Source organism: Eptatretus burgeri, chromosome 11 (assembly GCF_056783735.1).
Source record: "Eptatretus burgeri isolate ZD-2024b chromosome 11, Ebu_testis_v1, whole genome shotgun sequence".
Lineage (NCBI taxonomy): Eukaryota > Metazoa > Chordata > Myxini > Myxiniformes > Myxinidae > Eptatretus > Eptatretus burgeri.
Window position 1 is genome coordinate 56,331,877 of NC_140971.1, and position 23,436 is coordinate 56,355,312.

Here is a 23,436-nt window from a genome sequence, read left to right on the forward strand (position 1 = left end):
TGTTCATGGTTGCCTCAATGCTGCTGCTCGATACTCAGCTGTGAGATAACAGCAGGGCATTGTACCTTGTTTGAGATTGAAGCCATGTGTCCTTCCAGGTGTCTTTGTTCACAGTTTCTTCAGTGGGTTGGTTCACAGCGATTTGACGGAAAGGATTTGCGTGACTGAGCTGAACACAGAATCCACCGATTTGCAGGTCTGGACAGGTCTATTTCAGCCATCGTTTATCTCTATATTACGCTGGAAGGTAGCTCAAATAATTGTGTTTTTGTCCATTGCAAGGCACCAAGGGATCGTTTTTCAATTGGAGGATAGACGACGGTGCCAGTCACCATCTCTGTCGGCACAGTGTAGTTCAAGCAGGATCAAGACCATTTCAATGCAAGTCATACAAAATGCTATTTGTAGACCTCTCTCATGCTGGAAACATTCAGGTGAGTCATGGCCCAAGTGCAGAATTATCTTGCAAGACTCATTTTTCAACAACCATGTGTTGCATGCCACATGTTCTGATGAAGCTCGTACAATGCGCAAAGTGTCATTCAGCATGAGAAGATCTTCAAAGTGGTTGATCTCAAGCCATTCCATGAAGCTTGTCCATGTTACTATGTCAGCCTTTGGAGATGGACAGCCCAGTTATACCACATTCCTTCCAGACCTGTGTTGACTGATCCCTCGGTGATGATTTCCCAATTGTTTACATTAAGTTACAGATTGTTTGAAAGTTGTCTTCCATGAGCACGAAAGCTTCCAAACTTGTTTGGTGTTTCCATGCTCTATGATCTCAGAATCTATGGCACAAAACCCGACAAATCGACACTGATGTATAATATAATTTTAAAATAACTGAACATCATTAATTTAGGAATGCATATGCCTCGGAGCAACCAATTACTGAGATATCAAATTGGGTGCAAAATGGCAGCCATCTGATGGTTCCCACATCAGGCTAACGAGGAATCATCATGACTTTTAGTCCCTCAATTTGGTAGTCCAATCTAGTCTGGCTCATGGACTATAAAGGCCCACAGAGGAGCTTGCACATAAATTATGATGTGCATGACAAGGACATGAGGAAATATAATTGCACTTTTACACAAAATACAAGGATATGATAAGATAATGGACAAACTAACACAGTCGTGTGATTTGAATCAGGGATTATAATATCATTAGAGCAACCGAACCGGACAGCTCGGTTTCAAACATTGCAGTCATTTACCAAGAGTGACTGACTAGTCATGATGTTGTTAATTGCTGGTGTGTGATTACCAATGATAAGCTTCCCTTGTTCTCAAAGGGATGGGAGAGAGAGAAGAGAGAAGAGAGAAGAGAGAAGAGAGAAGAGAGAAGAGAGAAGAGAGAAGAGAGAAGAGAGAAGAGAGAAGAGAGAGAGAGAGAGAGAGAGAGAGAGAGAGAGAGAGAGAGAGAGATAGAGAGAGAGAGATAGAGAGAGAGAGAGAGAGAGAGAGAGAGAGAGAGAGAGAGAGAGAGAGAGAGAGAGAGAGAGAGAGAGAGAGAGAGAGAGAGAGAGAGAGAGAGAGAGAGAGAGAGAGAGAGAGAGAGAGAGAGAGAGAGAGAGAGAGAGAGAGAGAGAGAGAGAGAGAGAGAGAGAGAGAGAGAGAGAGAGAGAGAGAGAGAGAGAGAGAGAGAGAGAGAGAGAGAGAGAGAGAGAGAGAGAGAGAGAGAGAGAGAGAGAGAGAGAGAGAGAGAGAGAGAGAGAGAGAGAGAGAGAGAGAGAGAGAGAGAGAGAGAGAGAGAGAGAGAGAGAGAGAGAGCGAGAGAGAGAGAGAAAGCATCACTATGATTTTGTTGACTATTGACGAGCCATGATTTTGTTTACTAAGTGGTAATCCATGGTTTTTCTCATTGTTGATTACTGATTATCCATAAGTTGATATGATTTTGATGAGTAACTCACCAAGATTCCATTCAGCATTGAAACAAAATCCACAAAAGTTTGAAAGTCAATAATAATGATATCACACAATTAAAGCCACTATAATGATATATTGCAATAAATACAAAAAATACACAATTAATCGATTCACAGCAACAATCAAAGGAATTATCGAGAACGACGCTTGGTAGCACGTACCTCCGCCAGGCTGAACAGTATATGTTTTGTATCCCCTGATAGGCCGGATCTGCATCCGTACCTCTAATAGGCTTGTTCTTGTCACCTACCAAACTCATCCACCAAGTTTTATCAGAGTCCGTCCACAACTTGTTGAAATATGATGCAATATATCGCTTTTGGTCCCATCTCTCAATGGTGAAGAATCACTTGACAAATTCTCATGTCTGTATCCAGATCCAGATCTTCACCAAATTCGAATCAATCTGTCCTTGTCAGACACCTAACTTGTCCACTGCGTTTCCTCTAAATCCGTCCACAACTTTTTGAGATATCCTGCTGACAGACAGACAGACAGACAGACAGACAGACACATTTTGATGAAAACATAGCCGTCCACCTCTGGTGGCAGAGGTAATTAACCAACATGGAGCTGATATTCTCAAACCATTTGTGTCACTTTTTCATTCACTCTGATGATTGACCAGTTTTATTAAATTTGTCCCACAAGGTAACATTTGCTGAAAGTGGATCAAATTGATTATGTCATAAAAAAAAAATACTATATTCAACCACTTGATGTGGAAGACATCACCACATATAAGGATACAAAAATATAATCATCATTGTATCTTTTGCGCAGGTTTTCAACAATTCCATCCTCGGTGATCTTGGACAGAAGAACCATATCATCCACTCCACTTTGCTTCACATTGTTACTTTGCCAATGGTAGTGGTCTTTGCTTCCCTGTAAACAAACAAAATAGATACAAAAGGGCATTACTGGTGACTGCTGCATGATCTGTATCCCCTATTTCTCAAAGATGGTGCGTAAGGATATGTGAGCTCGATACAAAATGCTTCCCCGACTTTAAACCCACTGCAGTCAGAGCTGTAGTTGTTATCAAGCCTTCATTCACAAGAATGCTACCCTTTAACCAAGGATTGCTGTGGATGTTCTGTTTGCTGAAATTAGTGCCACAAATATGAACCATATTGACATTATTGCGCTTGCATCTCAAGCTCTTCGGCAAACACATCTTCCGTTGTCTCATCTTCAAATGTGTTATCGTTGGAATGATCGTTAAAGTTACGGCAGTCATCTGGATACATGTGGGTCTGTTACCCTGGATTTGTTTTTACATGCATGTCATACTGAGAGATTACTGAAAGCATCTGGATGGGTTTTAGGCATGCAGTAGATCTATAGCCATGTGTCATACATACGCCTGCACAAAACAAATATCCATGACAAAGAAAAATCGCCGTACGTCGACAGCATCACGACCTCAGCCTTAAGCTTTTTGCTTCACTGTGGAAATGTAGAGGAGGTTGGTTCTGCCTGGATTGTTTTTGACACAAATAAGATTTCACTCCATCCTGTCCAGTGCAGATCATAACAAATTGTCTTGGCCTTGTGACAATAAAAATGTCTGAAAAATTATGAAATATGCAACAACAAAAAAGAAAATTATGCACTATAATAAATGAATAACAATATTTATCCCCACACTTAAAAAAAAAATCAGAGGGAGAGGGTATTGCAATCGGCTGCGTCTGTCCGTGGTTACACTATCTCCTAAACAGTTGGGCAGAAATTTACCAAACTTGGTAGTAATGATCACCACATGGCAAGAGCTGTGAGAGCATTGTCATTTTTGCATTAAATGTTTCAATATGAAACGATTTTTTGGATTTGACCCCCCCCCCCTCCCACACCTATTGCGAGGCAAGGTATTCCAATGCTGGTGGTGTGGAAAAGGAGATTGACCATGTTCTCATTGATGATCGCTGGAGGATGAGCAATAAGTGCAGGGTCTACCGGAGTGCTCAGTTCCTCAATACCGACCACAGGGTTGTTGAAGCAACTCTGAAGTTGCAGCTTAAATCCGGGAGAATGGTACCATCCCAGCTTCGGCTGGATGTTGGGAAGCTCAAGGATGAGAGGGTAGCTGAGGAGTTTGCGAATAGGCTGAGTGGAGATTTGGGGGGCCTGGGTGCTTTGGGGAATCCTGAAGAGTTGTGGATTGCCTTGAAAACAACCATCCTTTATGTTGCCGGTGGATGTCTTGGAACTCACCATTGGGCGAAGAAGAATTTCGTCTCTCAACGGACACTGGATGCCATTGACCAGAGTTACAGGGCCAGGCTAAATGGCAGAGCTGTGCTGTTCAGGGAGTTGAGGCATAAAACTGTACGTGCGTTAAGGGTGGACAAGGAGGCCGATTTGCGATGATGCGAGGATACCTATGAGATGTGGTGATACCATCTCCAGCTTATTTCCATTTGTTACTGGAGTTTGTCAGGGTTGTGTACTGGCCACCCACACTTTTCAGCACTTGCATGGACTGGATTCTGGGGAGGATGTCGGAGAGATCAAGCTGCGGTGCATCGTTTGGGAATGTCAAGATCTCTGAGCTTGATTTCGCAGATGATGCAGTCGTCTTTGCTGAGACTCTGGACATCCTTTTGGGGGCCCTCCAGGTGCTGAATGAGGAGTCAGAGCCGAATGAATTACAGGTTTCCTGGGTCGAAACTAAGATCCAGGCTTTCAATGACATCTTGGATGCTGCTATCCTGTCTGTACCTGTTTGTGGTGAGGACTGAGGATGTTGAGGTCGTGGAGAGATTCACTTACCTTGGGAGTGATATTCATGTTGGCTATTAGACAAAGGTCAACAGACATCTGGGTTGTTCCTGGGTAGTCATGGATTCACTGGATCATGGTGTGTGGCACTCTCAGTTCCTGTGTAGGAGGACGAAAGTATGAATCTTCAGGTCCTTGGTACTTCTAGTCTTGCTCCACAGATGTGAGACTTGGACTCTGACCAGGGATCTGAGATGGAAACTTAATTCCTTTGGTACCGGGTCACTTAGGAGAATCCTTGGCTATCGCTGATTAGACTTTGTGTCCAACGAGCAGTTGCTGAAGAGACTCAAATGAGATTTGTTTCCTGCATGGTCCGTGAGTGTCAGCTGCGGCTGTATGGACATGTGGCTCGTTTTCCTGACACTGATCCTGCTTACCTGATTCTCTCAGCGAGGAAGCTTCATGAGTGGAGGAGTCAAATTGGCTGACCATGTGCCGCATGGTTGCATCACGTTGATCAGCATCTCACGGAGATGGAGATGGACCAGGCATCTGCCTGGGGGATGGCCAGACGGAGCCCCTGGAGTACCAGCGGAAAGAGGATGCAGTGACACGCTGCTCCGGTGCATGCTCCCAGACCTGACCTGACCCCACCTGACCTGACACCCCCTCCCCCCTCCCCCCACTCCCATTCATGATCAGGGGATAGGAACTTTGGGTCACAGGGATCAAAACAGAAGGTTTTTTTGAACTCAAAATTTGATATTGGGTAATTCTTAGTGAAAATGTTTGCCATCTTTCAACCTTGCTTGAGGCAGGAAGCATGGGGATTTGTAATGACATGCCATTGACTTCAATCTAGTTGAGGTCAGGTATGGGAGAATGTGTTGAAGCAGCGCGTCACTACATCCACTTTCCACTTGTCCTCCAGGGGCCTCCGTCTGGCCATCCCCCAGGCAGATGTCTGGCCAATCCACATCTCCTTGAGATGCCAATCAACCTGCTGCAACCACGAAGCACGTGGTCAGCCCGTTGGCCTCCTCCATTCATGAGACTCCCTCACTGAGAGAATCTCGTGAGCAGGATCAGCGTCAAGAAAACGAGCCACATGTCCATACAGCTGCAGCTGACATTCACGGACTATACAGGTAACAAAACTCATCTGAGTCTCTCTCTCAGCAACCACTTGGTGGACACAAACTCTGACCAGTAACAGCCAAGGATTCTCCAAAGAGACCTGATACCAAAGGAGTTAAGTCTCCATCTCAGATCCTTGGTCAGAGTCCAAGTCTCACATCTGTAGAGCAAGACTGGTAGGACCAAGGACTTAACGACTTGGACTTTCATCCTCCTGCACAGGTATCGACAGCGCCACACCCCTGATCCATTGAATCTATGACTCCCCAGGCCCGACCCAGACGTCTATCAACCTCTGGCTCACCAGATATGGAGACATGAATATCACTGCTAAGGTAAGTGAATCTCTCCGTGACCTCAACATCCTCACCACAAACAGGTACAGAAAAGAGAGCAGCATCAAAGATGTCATGGAAAGCCTGGATCTTAGTTTTGACTCATGAAACCCATGATCCCAATTGCTCCAACTCCTGCTTCAGCGCCTCGAGGGCTCCCACAAGGATATCCAACGTCTATGCAAAGATGACTGCCTCATATGAAAAATCAAGGTCAGAGATCTTGACATTCCCAAATGATGCATTGCAGCTTGATCTCTCCGAAATCCTCTCCAGAATCCAGTCCATACAAGTACTGAAAAGTGTGGGGGCCAGTACACACCCCTGATGAACTCCAGTCATAAGTGTAAATAAGTCGGAGATGGAACCACCCACCACACCTCACAGCACTCTCAGCACCAGAGTATAGTTCAGAAGTCACATTGATCCGTTTTGTTGGCACCACATGAAGACTGAGAATCCTTCAAAGAGCAACCCAATTCACTGAATCGAATGCTTTGCGGAGGTCAGCATGAGCGGTGAGCAGTCCTTGCCAAAACTCTCATCTGCGTTCATTGAGGATCCAAAGAGCAAGGCGATGGTCAATTGTTGACCTCTTTGGTGTGATGCCTGACTGCTCTGGGCGCTGGTGCTCAAGAAGATGATGGCGAACTCTATCAATAATTATCCGAGCAAAGACCTTGCCCGGCACTGAGAGCAGCATCACACCTCGGTAGTTGTTGCAGTCCTGGTGATCACCCTTCCCTTTCCAGAGAGGGACAACAAGGCCCCTCTTCCAGTCAGTTGGGATGATGCCTGTGATCCAAACACAGCACAGCACTGTATGTGAAGACACGCATACAGCATTTCCACCAGCCTTGAGAAATTCAGCATGCATGCCACAAATCCAACGAGCTTTACCAACTTTCAACTGGTTCACTGCAGCCTGTGTTTCCACAAATGAAGGCGGTTTCCAGTTGATTGGAGGGTCAGCAATAGCGATAGATACACCCTTGACATCCAATGCAACAGCAGGTGGGTCAGCCTGGAAGAGGTGCTCAAAGTAACCGGCCAGGTGGACCTTTACTTCGGATTCCTTTGTCAAGAGCCCACCACCCTCTGCTCTAACTGCATTACACTGAGGAACAGGCTTGGAGGAACACAAAGCATGAATTCTTCTGTAAGCAGGATGAGAATCACTTGACCACAGGTAATGTTCTACCATTTCACAGATTCCTGGCGCATAGACCTCCTTGTCCACCCTGAGCGTATGTACAGTTTTTGCCTTAATTCCCTGAACAGCTCAGCTCTGCCATTAAGCCTGGCCCTGTGACTCTGATCATTGGGATCCAGTGTCCCTTGGGAGACAAATTTCTTCTTCGCCTGAAGGTGGGTTCCAAGACATCCACCCACAACATCAAGGATGGTCGTCTTGAAGGCACTCCACAACTTTTCAGGATTGCTGAAAATACCCAGACCCCCCTAATCCCCACTCAGCCTGCTCACAAACTCCTCAACTACCCTCTCATCCTTAAACTTGCCAACATACAGCCTTGGCTGGGATGGTACCATTTTCGTGGATTTAAGCAGAAACTTCAGAGTTGCTACAACAACCCTGTGGTATGTTTTGAGGAACTGAGCACTCTGGTAGACCCTGCAGTTCTGAATCATCCTCCATTGACCATAAACGAGCACATAGTCAATCTCCTTTGCCACACCGCCAGCATTGGAATGCCAAGTTCAGCGATGAGCCTGTGGGAGTTGAAACCATGAACCAGCCACGCTAAGTCCATGGCTTCTTACAAAGTCAAGGGACTTAGTGCTATTCTGGTTCACAGTCCCAGATACATGGGGACCAACACGTGTCTCATAACCTGGATCCCATCCCTATCAGTTCCAGTTGATGAATTGAAATCCCCCAAGACGAGAGGAGTATCTTACCTGTGGCACTGATGAACCACAGACTCAGATCCTGTATATAATTCCTCCTTCACGGTGAGATCACTCACCTCAGTCAGAGCATATACAGAGACCAGGGAAACAACACGCAAGGAGTGACGAATCCTCAGTCTCATAATACGCTTGTTGACCGGTGTTACCCCAATTATCATGGCAATCAGCTCATTGGACACAGCTACATTTTGGTGCAGGGATTTTGGTGTAGGGACAGAGAGTCGGGGGCTTGCACCACCTTTGTTGACTTGTCCCAACTTACTCCAATAAATGCTGCAAATTTTAAATTTGACCACACAACACTGTAACCCTCAACATTGTGTCCTGCTTGTTGTTCCCAACTGAGCATATGGCTGACGATGCTGGGAACCGATGCTCGATATCAATCCCAAATAACGTGCTGATTTTTTTTTCATTTTGGCTACCAATGTCTGTAATTCAGGAAAAGTACACAAAAGTCTCCCAGCATCCTGGGCCACCATGCGACTGAAGTACAGGTCCCACCAAATGCCTTCTCTTCATCACAGCCAGACAAAAAAATTAAAATGATGGTTATATTTGTTTCAGCATGTTCAAATGATAATTATTAAAAAAATAAAATAATGACTAAGTGTCATTAAAATAAATGACAATAAAATAAAAATGTAAAAAAATAAAATAATGAATTCCAAAACCAGGTTTGACTATTACTATTACCCACAGCACACAAGCAAGCACGATTATGGAATTGCAAAACAGATGAGTTCACGTTGAACTTCCCAAAATTACACAGATTGAATGCACTGTACTTTAGAAGAAGCATGATAAACAGCAACGGAAAAGAAAAAAAATCTGATGATAACGTTCCTGTTAGTCAATTTATGACTTCTGCACTTCTCATACGCTTGTGGACATTTCACGTGGAAGTAAAATAATTGATCTCTACTTGTGAAACCAATGAATTATTCAAGGAACCAATATGCAGTACTTAAAAAGCAACACAATTCATTCATTCAATGGTGTGAATGATAATTGGAAATGGTATTTCCTACTTTTATATAAGCTAGCACGCCACCCACAGGGTGATCCCCTGACAATTACATTTTTACTGTAAGTAAAGTTACACATGCAATTCTGACAACTTGTCAAGAAAAAGTCTCACCCTTCCCCTCTCAATCCCAAGACATCAATCCCTCCCCACATTCAAGCTTTCAAACCCACCACCAACCAAAAGTCCTCAACCCCCCACCCCCATTTTCCCCAAAGCCTCAACATTCCCCTTCCAAAGCTGTCTCATCTTTACTCTCAACCTACTACTACTCCTAAAAGCAAGTGAGCATTCCCACCCCCATATTCTAAAATCTAAACGGTCAATGCTAAACAGTTCTAAAGAGTACATTCCAAAGGGTTCAAAAGGGTTCCTAAATTGGTGGCTGTACTATCAAAATTGTGGGTGGAGTCAGGTGAACTGTCCAACCAATGGGTCGACTTCACATGCACACACATGTTGACACACACACACACATGGCTCCTTTTATAGTATAGACAAAATGTAGGTGCATGGAAGAGCAAGGTGATGGAGGTTAAGAAGGCAAGGTAGTTACAGTGAGGCTGCAGGAAGATACAACAAGCAATGGAACAAGAAAACAACAGAAGTGGAAAGAGAGGAAGAAAGGAAACGCAGTGAACTGCAAATAAGAGGGTCGGGTTATGGTTCACGGGGGTAGAAAAGAACAAGGATGGGGGATGACATGAGATGGTGATGTGCCACTCGCTAAAGCCTTGGAGGGAAGAGCACAATTGAACCGCCTTCCCGAAAGGTGGTTCTATAAATGTGAGAAGAGAGGAATAGAGGAGTGGAGGTGGGTGACAAACCTGGATGCTGGGAGTTTAACCATGTGGGGCGGGGGCAGAGGGTACTCGTAGAATATGTGTGTCCTGGAGGAGCCGAGGCGCTTCAGAGGACTTAGAGAGCAGAGAAAGCTAGATTGGAGGAGTGGAAGTAAAAGCAGAGGCTCATGAAGAAGCTTTCACATGTATCACGTGAGCAGCTATTCGTTCACTTTCACATGAGTTGCAGAAACAAGAACAAGATTCTTACTCCAAAACAATTATCTGGTTAATCCCATTTAATCAATTGTTAGTGTCCATATGAGTTGTACTGCAGAAAAAAAACCCTGAAAATAGGACCGAAGGCTTGAGCTCTCCTGAGAGATGACATACTCCATGATGCTGAACCACCCCCCCCCCCCACCCCAACACCCTTCCTCAGGCAATGCACAAGAAAAAAATGTTTTCCTCGGATATATCTCGGATAGAGGTTGAACTGAGTTTGTGTGAAGTACAATTTTAAATGTGGCAGATGTCTTTCGAGATTTACAACTTGGAATGGACCTTTCCGTGTCCGAATGACGATCGGTGCAAAGCTCTCCCCTGGAGCGCGAGTTGAACATAAGCAAGTTAAAAGAGGAAATTGCACAGCCAACTTGGCAAATGAGGATGAAAATGAGGAAGGAAACAGCTTTGAACCATTTTGTTTCAACACAGTCTCCAGGAAGCTCAACTGTGACCACCAGAGGCACCTGTATGTTTGGTTAATTTCTGGCACCTGTGGTTACCTGCACCACTAATGGAATATCTTAAGGTGCTTTTCATCGATAAGAAGTAATTAGCTGTACTGAAAGCTGCACTCGGGTACAACGTTCAATGATCTTTGAAGACCAAGCAATCACATACAGTCAACCACAATGTACAAGTGAATTGCAATTGTATTCAAAGCATCTCCATCGACGTGGTATTTAAACTGTGTTGGCAATTGAAGAAAGAAAAAAAAAATGTACCGATTGACAAAAAATTTCTGCACTGATTACCCCAAAATCAGGCATTGCAGACAGCCTTTCTGTTCAAACCATGCATGGAATTTGGAATGTTTCTCGAGTGCTGTGTTAAAGCACTAAACGAGCACAAATGTACAACGGGATCTTCCGCAGCATGACTGCAGACAAAATAGTTGCCTTTATTTGGCTCAAGTGCAGCCACATGTCAAATCGTGTGTTTTTCTTCATGTGAAAAATAGAATGTAACAAATGTACAGAGCAATGGTTGAGGATGGAGTGACAAGAATGCTTTTGGTTATAAATAAGGACGAGAAAATTTATGTTCCAGAACAGATTGCGAGATATGTACAGTGACCTCCATAGGTGTTCACCTCCAACTAATAATACCGCATTTAGATGAAGTACGAATTATGGAGAAACAAATTTTTCCAAATTTACTCTTTTTGTTCATAACTGAAGAGATCAAACTAAACACTGTTGTGGTTTTAATCCTGCTGGGTGAACATATCCCATACACCCTCCTCACCAGGGACCAACGTGAGGGCACCAGGTTGCATCGGATGAGCGAGAGGCCGACCCTATGCCACGACCTCATCTCTTTCTCTGTCTATCGCTCTTTCTTATCTCGTTTCCCTTGGAGTGATTGAAGCACCTGTGTGTGGGGGAATTGTGATAAGTTTAATGACTAAGTGGGCTTACGTGCTTTCTTTTGGGGTAAAAGCTTTCTTTTGTGACACTGTTTACCTTGTATTGTTGTTCATCTTTCGGCTGCTCCCGTTCGGGGTCGCCACAGCGGATCATCCGTAATGATTCACATACTGATTTGGCACAGGTTTTACACCAGATGCCCTTCCTGACGCAACCCTGGTCGCCTCTTACGACACAGGGATAAGGATTGGGTTTCACCATGACTCCGGGCTGCCCTACACCCTCTCATAGCGTGGCCCAGTGCAGAGCTCCCGTCCACAAGCGATCCTCCAACCAAAGCCTCCGAGTAGCCGGATTTCAGGCGCACACCACTACGCCCGGTACTGTTTACCTTGTATATACATGCTTTTTACTAATCCTTCATAAACTGCTTGCCAAACTGCCTGATGGTCTCTTTCCATTGGTTAGACCATAGTGTGTAATAGTGACAGGGTGTTCTGCACCACATTTAACTTGTTGCCCCACCTTACCTACATCCCTCCTCACAAATTTTTCCCATCTCATCTGAGGTGTATCTCTTTTCCTCCCTCCTTGCTCCCTCAACCCCTTTGCTTTCTTTGCCATTCTCTCTTCCTCCATCCACACCAAGTGCCAAGCCCACCTCAGCCACCTCTTTATCAATCCCTCCGCCAAGCTCATCCTCCAATCAGTCTTCTCCTTCGGTCAGTTCATCCATTCATATTTTATCAACTTTCTTCACTCCCACTATCTTTCTGATAGTTGTTTCCACAGACCTGCGGCATCTGTTGTGTCCAGACCATTATGGAAGTCCGCGGTTATACAAGATTTATGTTCATGTTTTTTTTCTCAGTGTTTCCGTTTGTAAACTTGGCTGCCACAACTGCTTGCATTCAAATGTGGGTCTTAACGAACATATACAGGACCTATCATAATAAGTAAACCAAAGTAAGCCAGCACCCTGGTGAAATTCTAAAATTCTTCTCTAATCAGCAGGGAGACACTGTATCAGTGGTAGTGACATGCATGCAGAAGAGATACAGACTGACAGAGAATATATACTCTTGAATCTTCGTCGCCAGATAGACCAATCTCAACCATAAGCTCAGGATTTTCGGATCGCGGTTCATACGTAACCCTCTACTTTGCCGGCTTGTCCATTGTCTCTGATAAATGTCCTTCTAAAGAATGGGTAATTACAAGAATGAGAAACACCCACCCTTGGTCCAAACCGAAGCAGCAAGGGTGGGGGGGGGAGGGGCAACTTTAAGTTGGAGGTGGCCATCCCAACTTAGTAGAATATTCCCGTACACATGTAACACACCCTGACTAACTGACTGACTGACTCACTCTCTGACTCAATAACTGACTCACTAACTAACTGACTTACTTACCTATGGACACTGCTGGGTCACATATGTTAACCCAACTAAAGTCAAGGTGAGCTAAAAATGAACAGACACCTGTAATCAGACACTTTGATTTCAATGACGTCATTAAAATTTGAGAATCCACACAAATTACGATTGTTTTACTCATTTATAATGCATGAATCTGTATGCACATTCTAATCGTACAAGCTTTGTGGTGTACCATGGTTTGCAGAATCCCTGACTTACAACAATCACCATGATTTACCATGGATCATTACAATTTACCGTGTCCCCCATTATTTTTCCCATGAACACTCCAATTTACTGATTTGCGATTTCATTACTGCACAGCCGACCATAATTTACAATGCCTCATTTCTATTAATGACCATATTCCATGCAGATTACAACGATTTACCTGGCTGAATAGCACTCGATCAGTATGCCATACATGGCTCAAAAAGACTTACCATGGCTTCTGCTGTCCAGCTCGGTGCTTGGGGCTTTGCACTCTCTCTCTCTCTCTCTCTCTCTCTCTCTCTCTCTCTCTCTCTCTCTCTCTCTCTCTCTCTCTCTCTCTCTCTCTCTCTCTCTCTCTCTCTCTGTCTCTGTCTCTCTCTCTCTCTCTCTCTCTCTCTCTCTCTCTCTCTCTCTCTCTCTCTCTCTCTCTCTCTCTCTCTCTGAACCTGCAGCTACCACTCCCAGCATGAGGTATTTTGCGGAAGTCCCAGCAGGAGGAACTGCAATCAAAAAGAGAAGTTATTTGCAAGAGAGAGAGAGGCATCGGTATTGGTCACAATGAGTGCTGAAGGAATAGCCAAGCCAAGCGGGTACCAGTACATGGACTTGTGTCTAAAGGCCTACTAAACTTCTGGAAAAATCACCAAGTGGTCAGGGAACGGTGGAAGCAACTGTTTCTGAGAAAGTCCCTTGTCTGCAATTGTTTAAACGTTTCCAGGTTCAGCACTTGTGCCTTAACTATCCCAAGAAATGCTCAAATGCTGTACACCAGCAATGTAGGTTTGCGTTAAAGGCACCAGACATGCAAGTTGAACATTCTAAGGACCAGGGCACTCTAAAAGTTCGTGTTCGAAGCATCAGAGATGTATAAATTGAGATTTTAACGAACAGGGGTGTTAGTGTTTGACTTCTACATGAAAAGGATGAATGCACACTTCATCCTGAGATACAAACTTAGTGTCAAGCATTTACCGATCACCATCATTAATATCTCTGCTCAATTTGTTGAAAGATTTGCGATTTTTGCCTCTTCTGTTGCAATGTCAGCATTTTGGTTAGCAGGAACCAATCTTGCAGACAATGTTCCATGGCCAACATTTCTTGTTTTCTGCGTTGCTGTGTGACACGTCAAATCAGCTAAATGGTGAGCATGGACTTCTGGTCACTCCAGATAATATTCTTCACCTTGACAACATTCTCTTCACGTGATACAATTAAGGGTTCACACACACACACACACACACACACACACACACACACACACACACACACACACACACACACACACACACACACACACACAAACACAAATATATATATATATATATATATATATATATATATATATATATATATATATATATATATGACAGCATATATATAACAGTATGTACAAATACAGGGTGTTTCAAAAGTAGCAGTGCACTATACGAAATACGTTTCATGTGTTTGTTCCTCTTAAATTAAAAATGTATGTTTGTTGACTTGCAACTATCATTGACTCACCTCTGTGAGATACCCACCAAGTCTTTGTTGTATTTCATAATAAATACTTTTTGCTGAGAAACAAGTCTTTTTTCACAACAGCTGCTAAGTTTTTACTGCAGCGTTTCTTCTGAAACAGCATATAGATGTGAATATATATATATATATATATATATATATATATATATATATATATATATATATATATATATATATATATATATATGTGAATGCATATATATATATCTATATATATATCTGTATATATATACACACGTGCATGTGACTATATATATATATGTATATGCATATATCTATATATATATATATATATATATATATGTGTATATGTGAATATATATATATATATATGTGTATATGTGAATATATATATATATATATATATATATGTATATGTGAATATATATATATATATATATATATGTATGTGTATATGTGAATATATATATATATATATGTATATGTATATATATGTATATGTATATCTCGAAACATGTGGAATGTGACGAGCACTCCCCCAATCTCCATTGGACATAGCTCTACGAATGTGGTCATCATTGGTTAGATATTTATCGGTATGCCATTCTGATGAGGGCAAACAAGCTCGAAATCCAGATCGGTGGCTCTGCTTGATGTTAAACTAATGTTGACCAAGTAATCTTTGTCTTTTTCACAGAGTCGACGGGTTGAGGCCTCTGAGTTGGAGGTGATGCTTTGGTGTAGGACGATGTCCAATGGTGATCGGGGGAGTGGTCGTCACACTCCACATGTTTCGATTTTCCCACCAATTGCATCACGTGCCTTCTGGTTGAATGGTTTGCATTAGCGGGAACAACCGTCTGGGTGGCAGATGGATGGTTGTTCTTTGCGGATTATGCGGTTTCACCGTGTGAGACATAATCCGTGACGATGCTCACCATAACAGTCAGGAGGTGCGTCTGGTGTATGTATTCCGGTATTTCAGGGTGATATATATACAGCAGACTAAGCGTAAGTCGGCAGCGTGTAACTCGTCACTTCGCCTAAGTCGGCAGCGTCAAAAAGTCCCAAATTTATCCAATGTTAAATCGACTTACAGACTTTGAATAAAGTCTGTAAGTCGTCATCTCTAAGTCGTCACTTCGTCTAAGTCGTCAGATGTTGTCCGTTCCCGCGTAATGGAAACTCAAGTAAATTACCACGCCTAACTCGTCACACGGAACTGCTGCCTCGTGAGAAGCCCGATTTCATGGAATCGTGATGCACGGGCTATTTATAACTGTGCTGCGTTCAGCTCAGTCAGCGTGCCGTCCCACATGCATCTGAAGAGGTAGACAGGCTGCGCAATGCAGTCTCGGGCGAAGAAGTAAAGGATCGATCGAGCTTAGTGTTGAAGTCCGATCATGGTTTTATATTGGCTTGTTTTGTGCATCACCACACTCACTTTCACATAAGTATTGAGTGGTAGTCATCACGATGACTGTGTGTCATGTAATTTGTCGATGGTATACGAATTTTCATTCCAATGAATGAATTCTAACAGCCATTCATTCCACATTTGTCGATGGAATATGAGTTTTCATTCCATATGAAAACTCATTGTACATTCATTCCAATGAATGAATTCTAACAGCCATTCATTCCACATTTGTCGATGGTCATATACCATCACCGATGGTACACGAGTTGTCTTACAGTTGTTCATTATCTTTACTTTTGATAAAGTGATTCATGAATTCCATCTTTGCTTGATCACTTTCCAACTAACCAATGAACCCCCACCAATGCCCCGAGGATTGTGTTTCCCTTTTGGTACAATAGCCGGCTTCGAGATTGTTGCGCCCTCTCACACGTACGTGTCCAGGCCACACGCTACTTCATCCTTCACCCCACAGTCATCATGAATGTTCGCATACGCGTAAGTCGTCACATGTCTAAGTCGTCACTTTTTTCTCGGTCCCGATGGTGACGACTTACGCCTAGTCTACTGTATATGCATGTACATATATACATATACACATATATATACATATATATATATATATATATATATATATATATATATATATATATATTGTTGTGGTTACCAAATTCGCAAACCACCATTCAGGTCCCTTAGGTGAGATATCTCGGTAAGTATATGTGTAGTTAGGCCCAAACCCGTGGTCCAGTGGGAATACATGTCATTTATGCGTGCTGCGACTCTTCAGGATAGCCGTTTTTCTTTTACTATCTTTATTTTGGACCAACCGCCATTGTTACCACCGCCAACCGCGTCTCAACAGTCGTCACAACATCAACCACCCACCACAACGCTGCTTCACCACAACAGCCACGACCTTTCCCGTCACACCTCGCAACCGTCGCATCGCCACCGTTCTTGCGCCGCTTGTGGGTACCGGTGTTGGACTCGTGCAGGGCGCGCGCCGAACAGCGTGTACAAAACCACGGATTTTCCGCTCCAAAAACGGATCAAAAACGACACACGCCCACTTTTGTTCCGTCCAATCGGTGAGCGAGGGGCGATTTGGCCCCGCCTCCAGGGCGTTGGAGGGCGGTCGCTATATGCAAATTCATGGATCAAAATGCATTCACGCCCACTTTTTCTCGGGCCAATGGGGAGCGAGGTGAAAGGTCGAAGGCAGGGGGTCAAAGGCGAAGCCACGGGGCTGATATACGCGGCCGCGTTCGTCAGTCGAGTGAGTTAAGACTTCGCAGTCGGTGGAGTTGGGAAGAAGAAGCAAGAAGGAGTTGGTCGTCGTCGTCGTCGTGTGCGTTGGAGTCGGAGCGAAGAGGAAGGAGCTGTGGAGAGGCGGCGAAGGCAGACGAGGGGGTGCTCGCGTCGTGCCGGGAGCTGCACACCAGGGAGGCCGACGGCGCGACCTGGTCGAGGTGGAGACGCTCGTCGCGGGACTCGAGGCAGAGTAAAAATCCTCCTTTCCCCCGAGCATCAGCAACCCCGTCCTGTTTCCCCCCGCGCTGAGATAGTGCGACCAAGGGGGCCCCTTTCCCACTCCCTACCAGACACTGCCCGCGAGGCCCGCGGAGTTGAGGCACCATCGCCGCTCCGCGTCTCATCACCAGACGGGTAGGCCCGACCCGGTCTCGGCCTCAGGCCCGCCTCATCCTTGAGGGTGTTCTTTTTCTTGGTTTTGGGTATGTGTTGTCGGCGCCGTCTGTGAAGTAGAATTGTATAAGTGTTGCCGTGTGCTCGCGTAATCGGTATTAGATCTGCATTGTCGCATTTGCTTTTTGTGTAAAATTGCATTGTGTTTCTTTTCCTTTTCTATGTGCATTTGGTGGAATTGAATATGTGTGCTTTCCGTTCATCGCGAATAAATGTGCTTTGTGTTGAACTGTTTCCCGCTTCGCTTCGTCATTTCTTTCATTGAATCCTCATCTTGCTTCACGTAAAGGGTTGGTAGTGGGCTGAATACGCCCGATAATTAATCGAACCGTCGAGGTCGACGAATAACACCGCTCGGTTATCCCGATAGTACGGAACGGGTCGCTTAAGTGGCCCGTGTCCGAAGTCGACCTGCGGCGAGGTGCGATCGCCCGGTCTACCCTCCGTGTGGGTACTTAGGTAGGTCGAATTTGGCGAGCAACCCTATCCCACGCGGGGGCCGATTGGCTCGATCGCGGTGAGACCGAAAGGTCCACCCGTGACTGGTTCCCGGCGTTAGTCCGAGAGGGTCACGACTGGATTGTCCGTCCGGTGGGCGACGTGCCGCGATTCGAGTTACGTGGCCGTCAGCACGCCGGCGGGCGCGAATCCGTAACAATATACATACATATTGTTGTGGTTGACGAAATTCGCAAACCACCATTCAGGTCCCTTAGGTGAGATATCTCTGTAAGTATATGTGTAGTTAGGCCCAAACCCGTTGTTTCGAGGGAATAAATGTCATTCATTCGGGCTGCGACCCCTCTAGAAAGCCGTTTTTCTTTTACTATCTTTATTTTGGACCAGCCGCCATTACTACCACCACCAACCACGTCTCAACAGCCATCACACAACAACCACCAACCGCAACGCCGCTTCACAACCACAGCCACGACCTTTACCGTCACAACTCGCCCTCGCAACCATCGCATCACCGTCATTCCCGCGCCGCTTGTGGGCACCGATACTGGACTCGTGCAGGGCGCGCACCGAGCAGCGGGTGCAGAGGCACAGCCTTTCCGAAGAAAACGGATCAAAAACGACTCACGCCCACTTCTGTTCCGTCCTATCGGCGAGCGTGGGGCAATTTGGCCCCGCCTCCAGGTGCGTCGGAGTGTGGTCACTATATGCAGATTCGTGGATCAAAAAGCATTCACGTCCACTTTTCCTCGGTCCAATGGGGAGCCAGTTAGAGGTGAAGGGTCGGAGGTAAAGGGTCGAAGGTGAAGGAGCGAAGCCACGGGGGCTATAAAGAGCCGCGTTCGCTCGTAGTTGAGTCAGTCAAGTGGAGTTCGGAGTTGAGTTGGGAAGAAGAAGAAGAAGAAGCAGTAGTAGTCAGTCAAGTGGAGTTCGGAGTTGAGTTGGGAAGAGCCAGTCAAGAGAGGAGTCGGAGAAGGCGGTTGGACGGAGCTGTGGAGAGTTGGAGAGGTGGCGGCGGCGAAGGCAGTCGAGGGGGTGCTCGTGTCGGAGTCGGGGAGCTGCGGAGAGGAGAGGCCGGTGACGCGACTGAGGTTGTGGTGGAGACGCTCGTCGCGGGACCCGAGCCAGGGAGATATCCTCCTTCCCCCGAGCATCAACAACCCCCTCCTGTTTCCCCCCGCGCTGAGATAGTGCGAGAAGGGGGCCCCGTTCCCACCCCATTCCAGACACTGTCCGCGAGGTCCGCGGAGTCGGGGCGCCACCGCCATTTTGCGGCTCATCATCAGACGGGTAGGCCCAACGCGGTCTCGGCCCCAGGCCGTCTGCCCCCTCATAGTGGAGGGTGGTCCCTTTTTCTTTTGCTTTGAGTATATGTGTTGTCGGCGCCGTCTGTGAAGTAAAACTGTATAAGTGTTGCCGTGTGCTCGGTAGTCGGTTAGATCTGCATTGTGTTTTGCTTTTACATTTGCTTTTTGTGTATTATTGTGTGTTTCTTCTTCTTTTACATTTGCTTTTGGTGTAATTGTATATGTGTGCTTTACGTGTGCCATCGCGAAATAAATGTGCTTTATGTTGAACTGTTTTTCCCGTTTCGCTTCGTCTTTTCCTTTATTGAATCTCCATCTTACTTCACGTAAAGGGTTGGTCGTGGGCTGAATACGCCCGATAATTAATCGAACCGTCGAGGTCGACGAATAACACCGCTCGGTTATCCCGATAGTACGGAACGGGTCGCTTAAGTGGCCCGTGTCCGAAGTCGACCTGCGGCGAGGTGCGATCGCCCGATCTACCCTCCGTGTGGGTACTTAGGTAGGTCGAATTTGGCGAGCAACCCTATCCCACGCGGGGGCCGATTGGCTCGATCGCGGTGAGACCGAAAGGTCCACCCGTGACTGGTTCCCGGCGTTAGTCCGAGAGGGTCACGACTGGATTGTCCGTCCGGTGGGCGACGTGCCGCGATTCGAGTTACGTGGCCGTCAGCACGCCGGCGGGCGCGAATCCGTAACAATATATATATACATATTGTTGTGGTTGACGAAATTCGCAAACCACCATTCAGGTCCCTTAGGTGAGATATCTCTGTAAGTATATGTGTAGTTAGGCCCAAACCCGTTGTTTCGAGGGAATAAATGTCATTCATTCGGGCTGCGACCCCTCTAGATAGCCGTTTTTCTTTTACTATCTTTATTTTGGACCAGCCGCCATTACTACCACCACCAACCACGTCTCAACAGCCATCACACAACAACCACCAACCGCAACGCCGCTTCACAACCACAGCCACGACCTTTACCATCACAACTCGCCCTCGCAACCATCGCATCACCGTCATTCCCGCGCCGCTTGTGGGCACCGATACTGGACTCGTGCAGGGCGCGCACCGAGCAGCGGGTGCAGAGGCACAGCCTTTCCGAAGAAAACGGATCAAAAACGACTCACGTCCACTTCTGTTCCGTCCTATCGGCGAGCGTGGGGCGATTTGGCCCCGCCTCCAGGTGCGTCGGAGTGTGGTCGCTATATGCAGATTCGTGGATCAAAAAGCATTCACGTCCACTTTTCCTCGGTCCAATGGGGAGCCAGTTAGAGGTGAAGGGTCGGAGGTAAAGGGTCGAAGGTGAAGGAGCGAAGCCACAGGGGCTATAAAGGGCCGCGTTCGCTTGTAGTTGAGTCAGTCAAGTGGAGTTCGGAGTTGAGTTGGGAAGAAGAAGAAGAAGAAGCAGTAGTAGTCAGTCAAGTGGAGTTCGGAGTTGAGTTGGGAAGAGCCAGTCAAGAGAGGAGTCGGAGAAGGCGGTTGGACGGAGCTGTGGAGAGTTGGAGAGGTGGCAGCGGCGAAGGCAGTCGAGGGGGTGCTCGTGTCGGAGTCGGGGAGCTGCGGAGAGGAGAGGCCGGAGACGCGACTGAGGTCGTGGTGGAGACGCTCGTCGCGGGACCCGAGCCAGGGAGATATCCTCCTTCCCCCGAGCATCAACAACCCCCTCCTGTTTCCCCCCGCGCTGAGATAGTGCGAGAAGGGGGCCCCGTTCCCACCCCATTCCAGACACTGTCCGCGAGGCCCGCGGAGTCGGGGCGCCACCGCCATTTTGCGGCTCATCATCAGACGGGTAGGCCCAACGCGGTCTCGGCCCCAGGCCGTCTGCCCCCTCATAGTGGAGGGTGGTCCCTTTTTCTTTTGCTTTGAGTATATGTGTTGTCGGCGCCGTCTGTGAAGTAAAACTGTATAAGTGTTGCCGTGTGCTCGGTAGTCGGTTAGATCTGCATTGTGTTTTGCTTTTACATTTGCTTTTTGTGTATTATTGTGTGTTTCTTCTTCTTTTACATTTGCTTTTGGTGTAATTGGATATGTGTGCTTTCCGTGTGCCATCGCGAAATAAATGTGCTTTATGTTGAACTGTTTTTCCCGTTTCGCTTCGTCTTTTCCTTTATTGAATCTCCATCTTACTTCACGTAAAGGGTTGGTCGTGGGCTAAAACGCCCGATAATTAATCGAACCGTCGGGGTTGACGATAACACCGCTCGGTTATCCCGATAGTACGGAACGGGTCGCTTAAAGTGGCCCGTGTCCAAAGTCGACCTGCGGCGAGGTGCGATCGCCCGGTCTACCCTCCGTGTGGGTACTTAGGTAGGTCGAATTTGGCGAGCAACCCTATCCCACGCGGGGGGACGATTGGCACGATCGTGGTGAGGCCGAAAGGCCCACCCGTGACTAGTTCCCAGCGTTAGTCCGAGAGGGTCACGACGGGATTGTCCGTCCGTGGGCGACGTGCCGCGATTCGAGTTACGTGGCCGTCCGCACGCCGGCGGGCGCGAATCCGCAACAATATATATATACATATATATATATACATATATATACATATATATATATACATAAACATATACATATATCATATACATATACATATACAAACACATATACATATACATATGTGTATATATCTACATATATATATATATATATATATATATATATATATATAATATACATATACAAACACATATACATATGTGTATATATATATACATATATATATATATATATATATATATATATATATCTACATATATAGATGTATATACATACATATATACATATATATATATATATATATATATATATATATATATATATATATATACATACATATATATGGTAAGTCAAAAGTAGCGCCTGATTTCTGTTTTTTCGGCTGTCAGATTCTTTCTGGGAAGTCATGTTGTTAATAATTGTCTTGCAGATTATTAATAATTTTCGTAATTTATTTATTTTTGATTTTGTTTTGCAGGTTATTGCTGCGAGTTTGGAAAGTTACTGAATTTGCACTGAATTGCATCACATGCTTTCTGGTTGAATGGTTTGCCGCGAGTTTGGAAAGTTGCTGAATTTGCACCAAATTGAACCATGAATTACCTTTCAATGAATCAACGCATTGTGGCCGTGAAACATTACTACAAATGTAATGAACAACCAACGATGGCGGCATGCCGTTTGGCACAAGAATTCGATATTAACCCACCTTAGGAAAGAAACATATGATTGATTGTCGAGAAATTTTAAGCAACAGGGTCGGTAGCCACTGCAAAGAAGTCCGGTCATCCGAAAACGGCAACGAATGTAGGTAAGGCTGAAGAAGCCATCAGAAGACTGGAACAAAGTCGGCAAAAGTCAACTCACCGTTTATCTGCAGAGTTGGAAGTGAGCCAATCAAGTGTTATCCGTATTCTTCACCAGAAAAAATGGAAACCTTACATTCCACACGTACCGCATGCCCTTCATGATGGAGATGACGACCGCCGTCTTCAACTTTGCGAAGAGTTCTTGGATAAACTTCACGAAGAGGACACAATGCCAGACAACATCTGGTGGTCAGATAAGGCATGTTTTAAGCTTAATGGCACAATTAACAGACGCAATTGTGTCTACTGGGCTGCGAATAACCCAAGAGTGACAGTTGAGAAGGAGGTAAATTTACCTGAAGTGACAGTTTGGGCAGCCATATCTCCATTAGGGATAATTGGACCCTTTTTCTTTGAGGGATCTGTCACTGCAGAAATTTACCTGGATATGCTGCAAACCTTCTTTTGGCCAAGGGTACAAGATCAGGACTGTTATTTCCAGCATGATGGAGCTCCACCTCATTATGTACGTTATGTTCGTCAGTGGCTTGATGAAAACTTTCCCAGAAAGTGTATCGGCCGCCG

The 23,436-nt window shown here is 45.5% G+C and overlaps 1 protein-coding gene and 1 long non-coding RNA gene across 7 annotated transcripts in view; one reads left to right on the forward strand and one right to left on the reverse strand.

The window, feature by feature from the left end:
• LOC147017118 (unconventional myosin-Ie-like) overlaps positions 1-23,436 on the reverse strand; it is a 139,690-nt gene that overhangs the window by 101,455 nt on the left and 14,799 nt on the right. Inside the window, exons 1-2 of one of the 6 annotated variants that reach the window (XM_085846512.1) lie at positions 13,397-13,552; positions 2,688-2,825 (exon numbers count right to left, since the gene is read on the reverse strand). In XM_085846512.1, coding sequence (XP_085702638.1) covers positions 2,688-2,825; positions 13,397-13,399 — 141 coding nt within the window. In that variant the 5' untranslated portion in view covers positions 13,400-13,552. Of the gene's footprint in view, positions 1-2,098; positions 2,625-2,687; positions 2,826-9,925; positions 10,045-11,413; positions 11,498-11,631; positions 11,797-13,396; positions 13,553-23,436 lie in introns of those variants that run through there. The other 5 variants (XM_085846507.1, XM_085846508.1, XM_085846509.1 and 2 more) reach the window with 5 other exon arrangements.
• LOC147017119 (uncharacterized) lies at positions 11,782-14,479 on the forward strand. The gene is made up of 2 exons (XR_015049353.1): positions 11,782-11,915; positions 12,185-14,479. It is a non-coding gene; the product is annotated as an uncharacterized LOC147017119 (long non-coding RNA).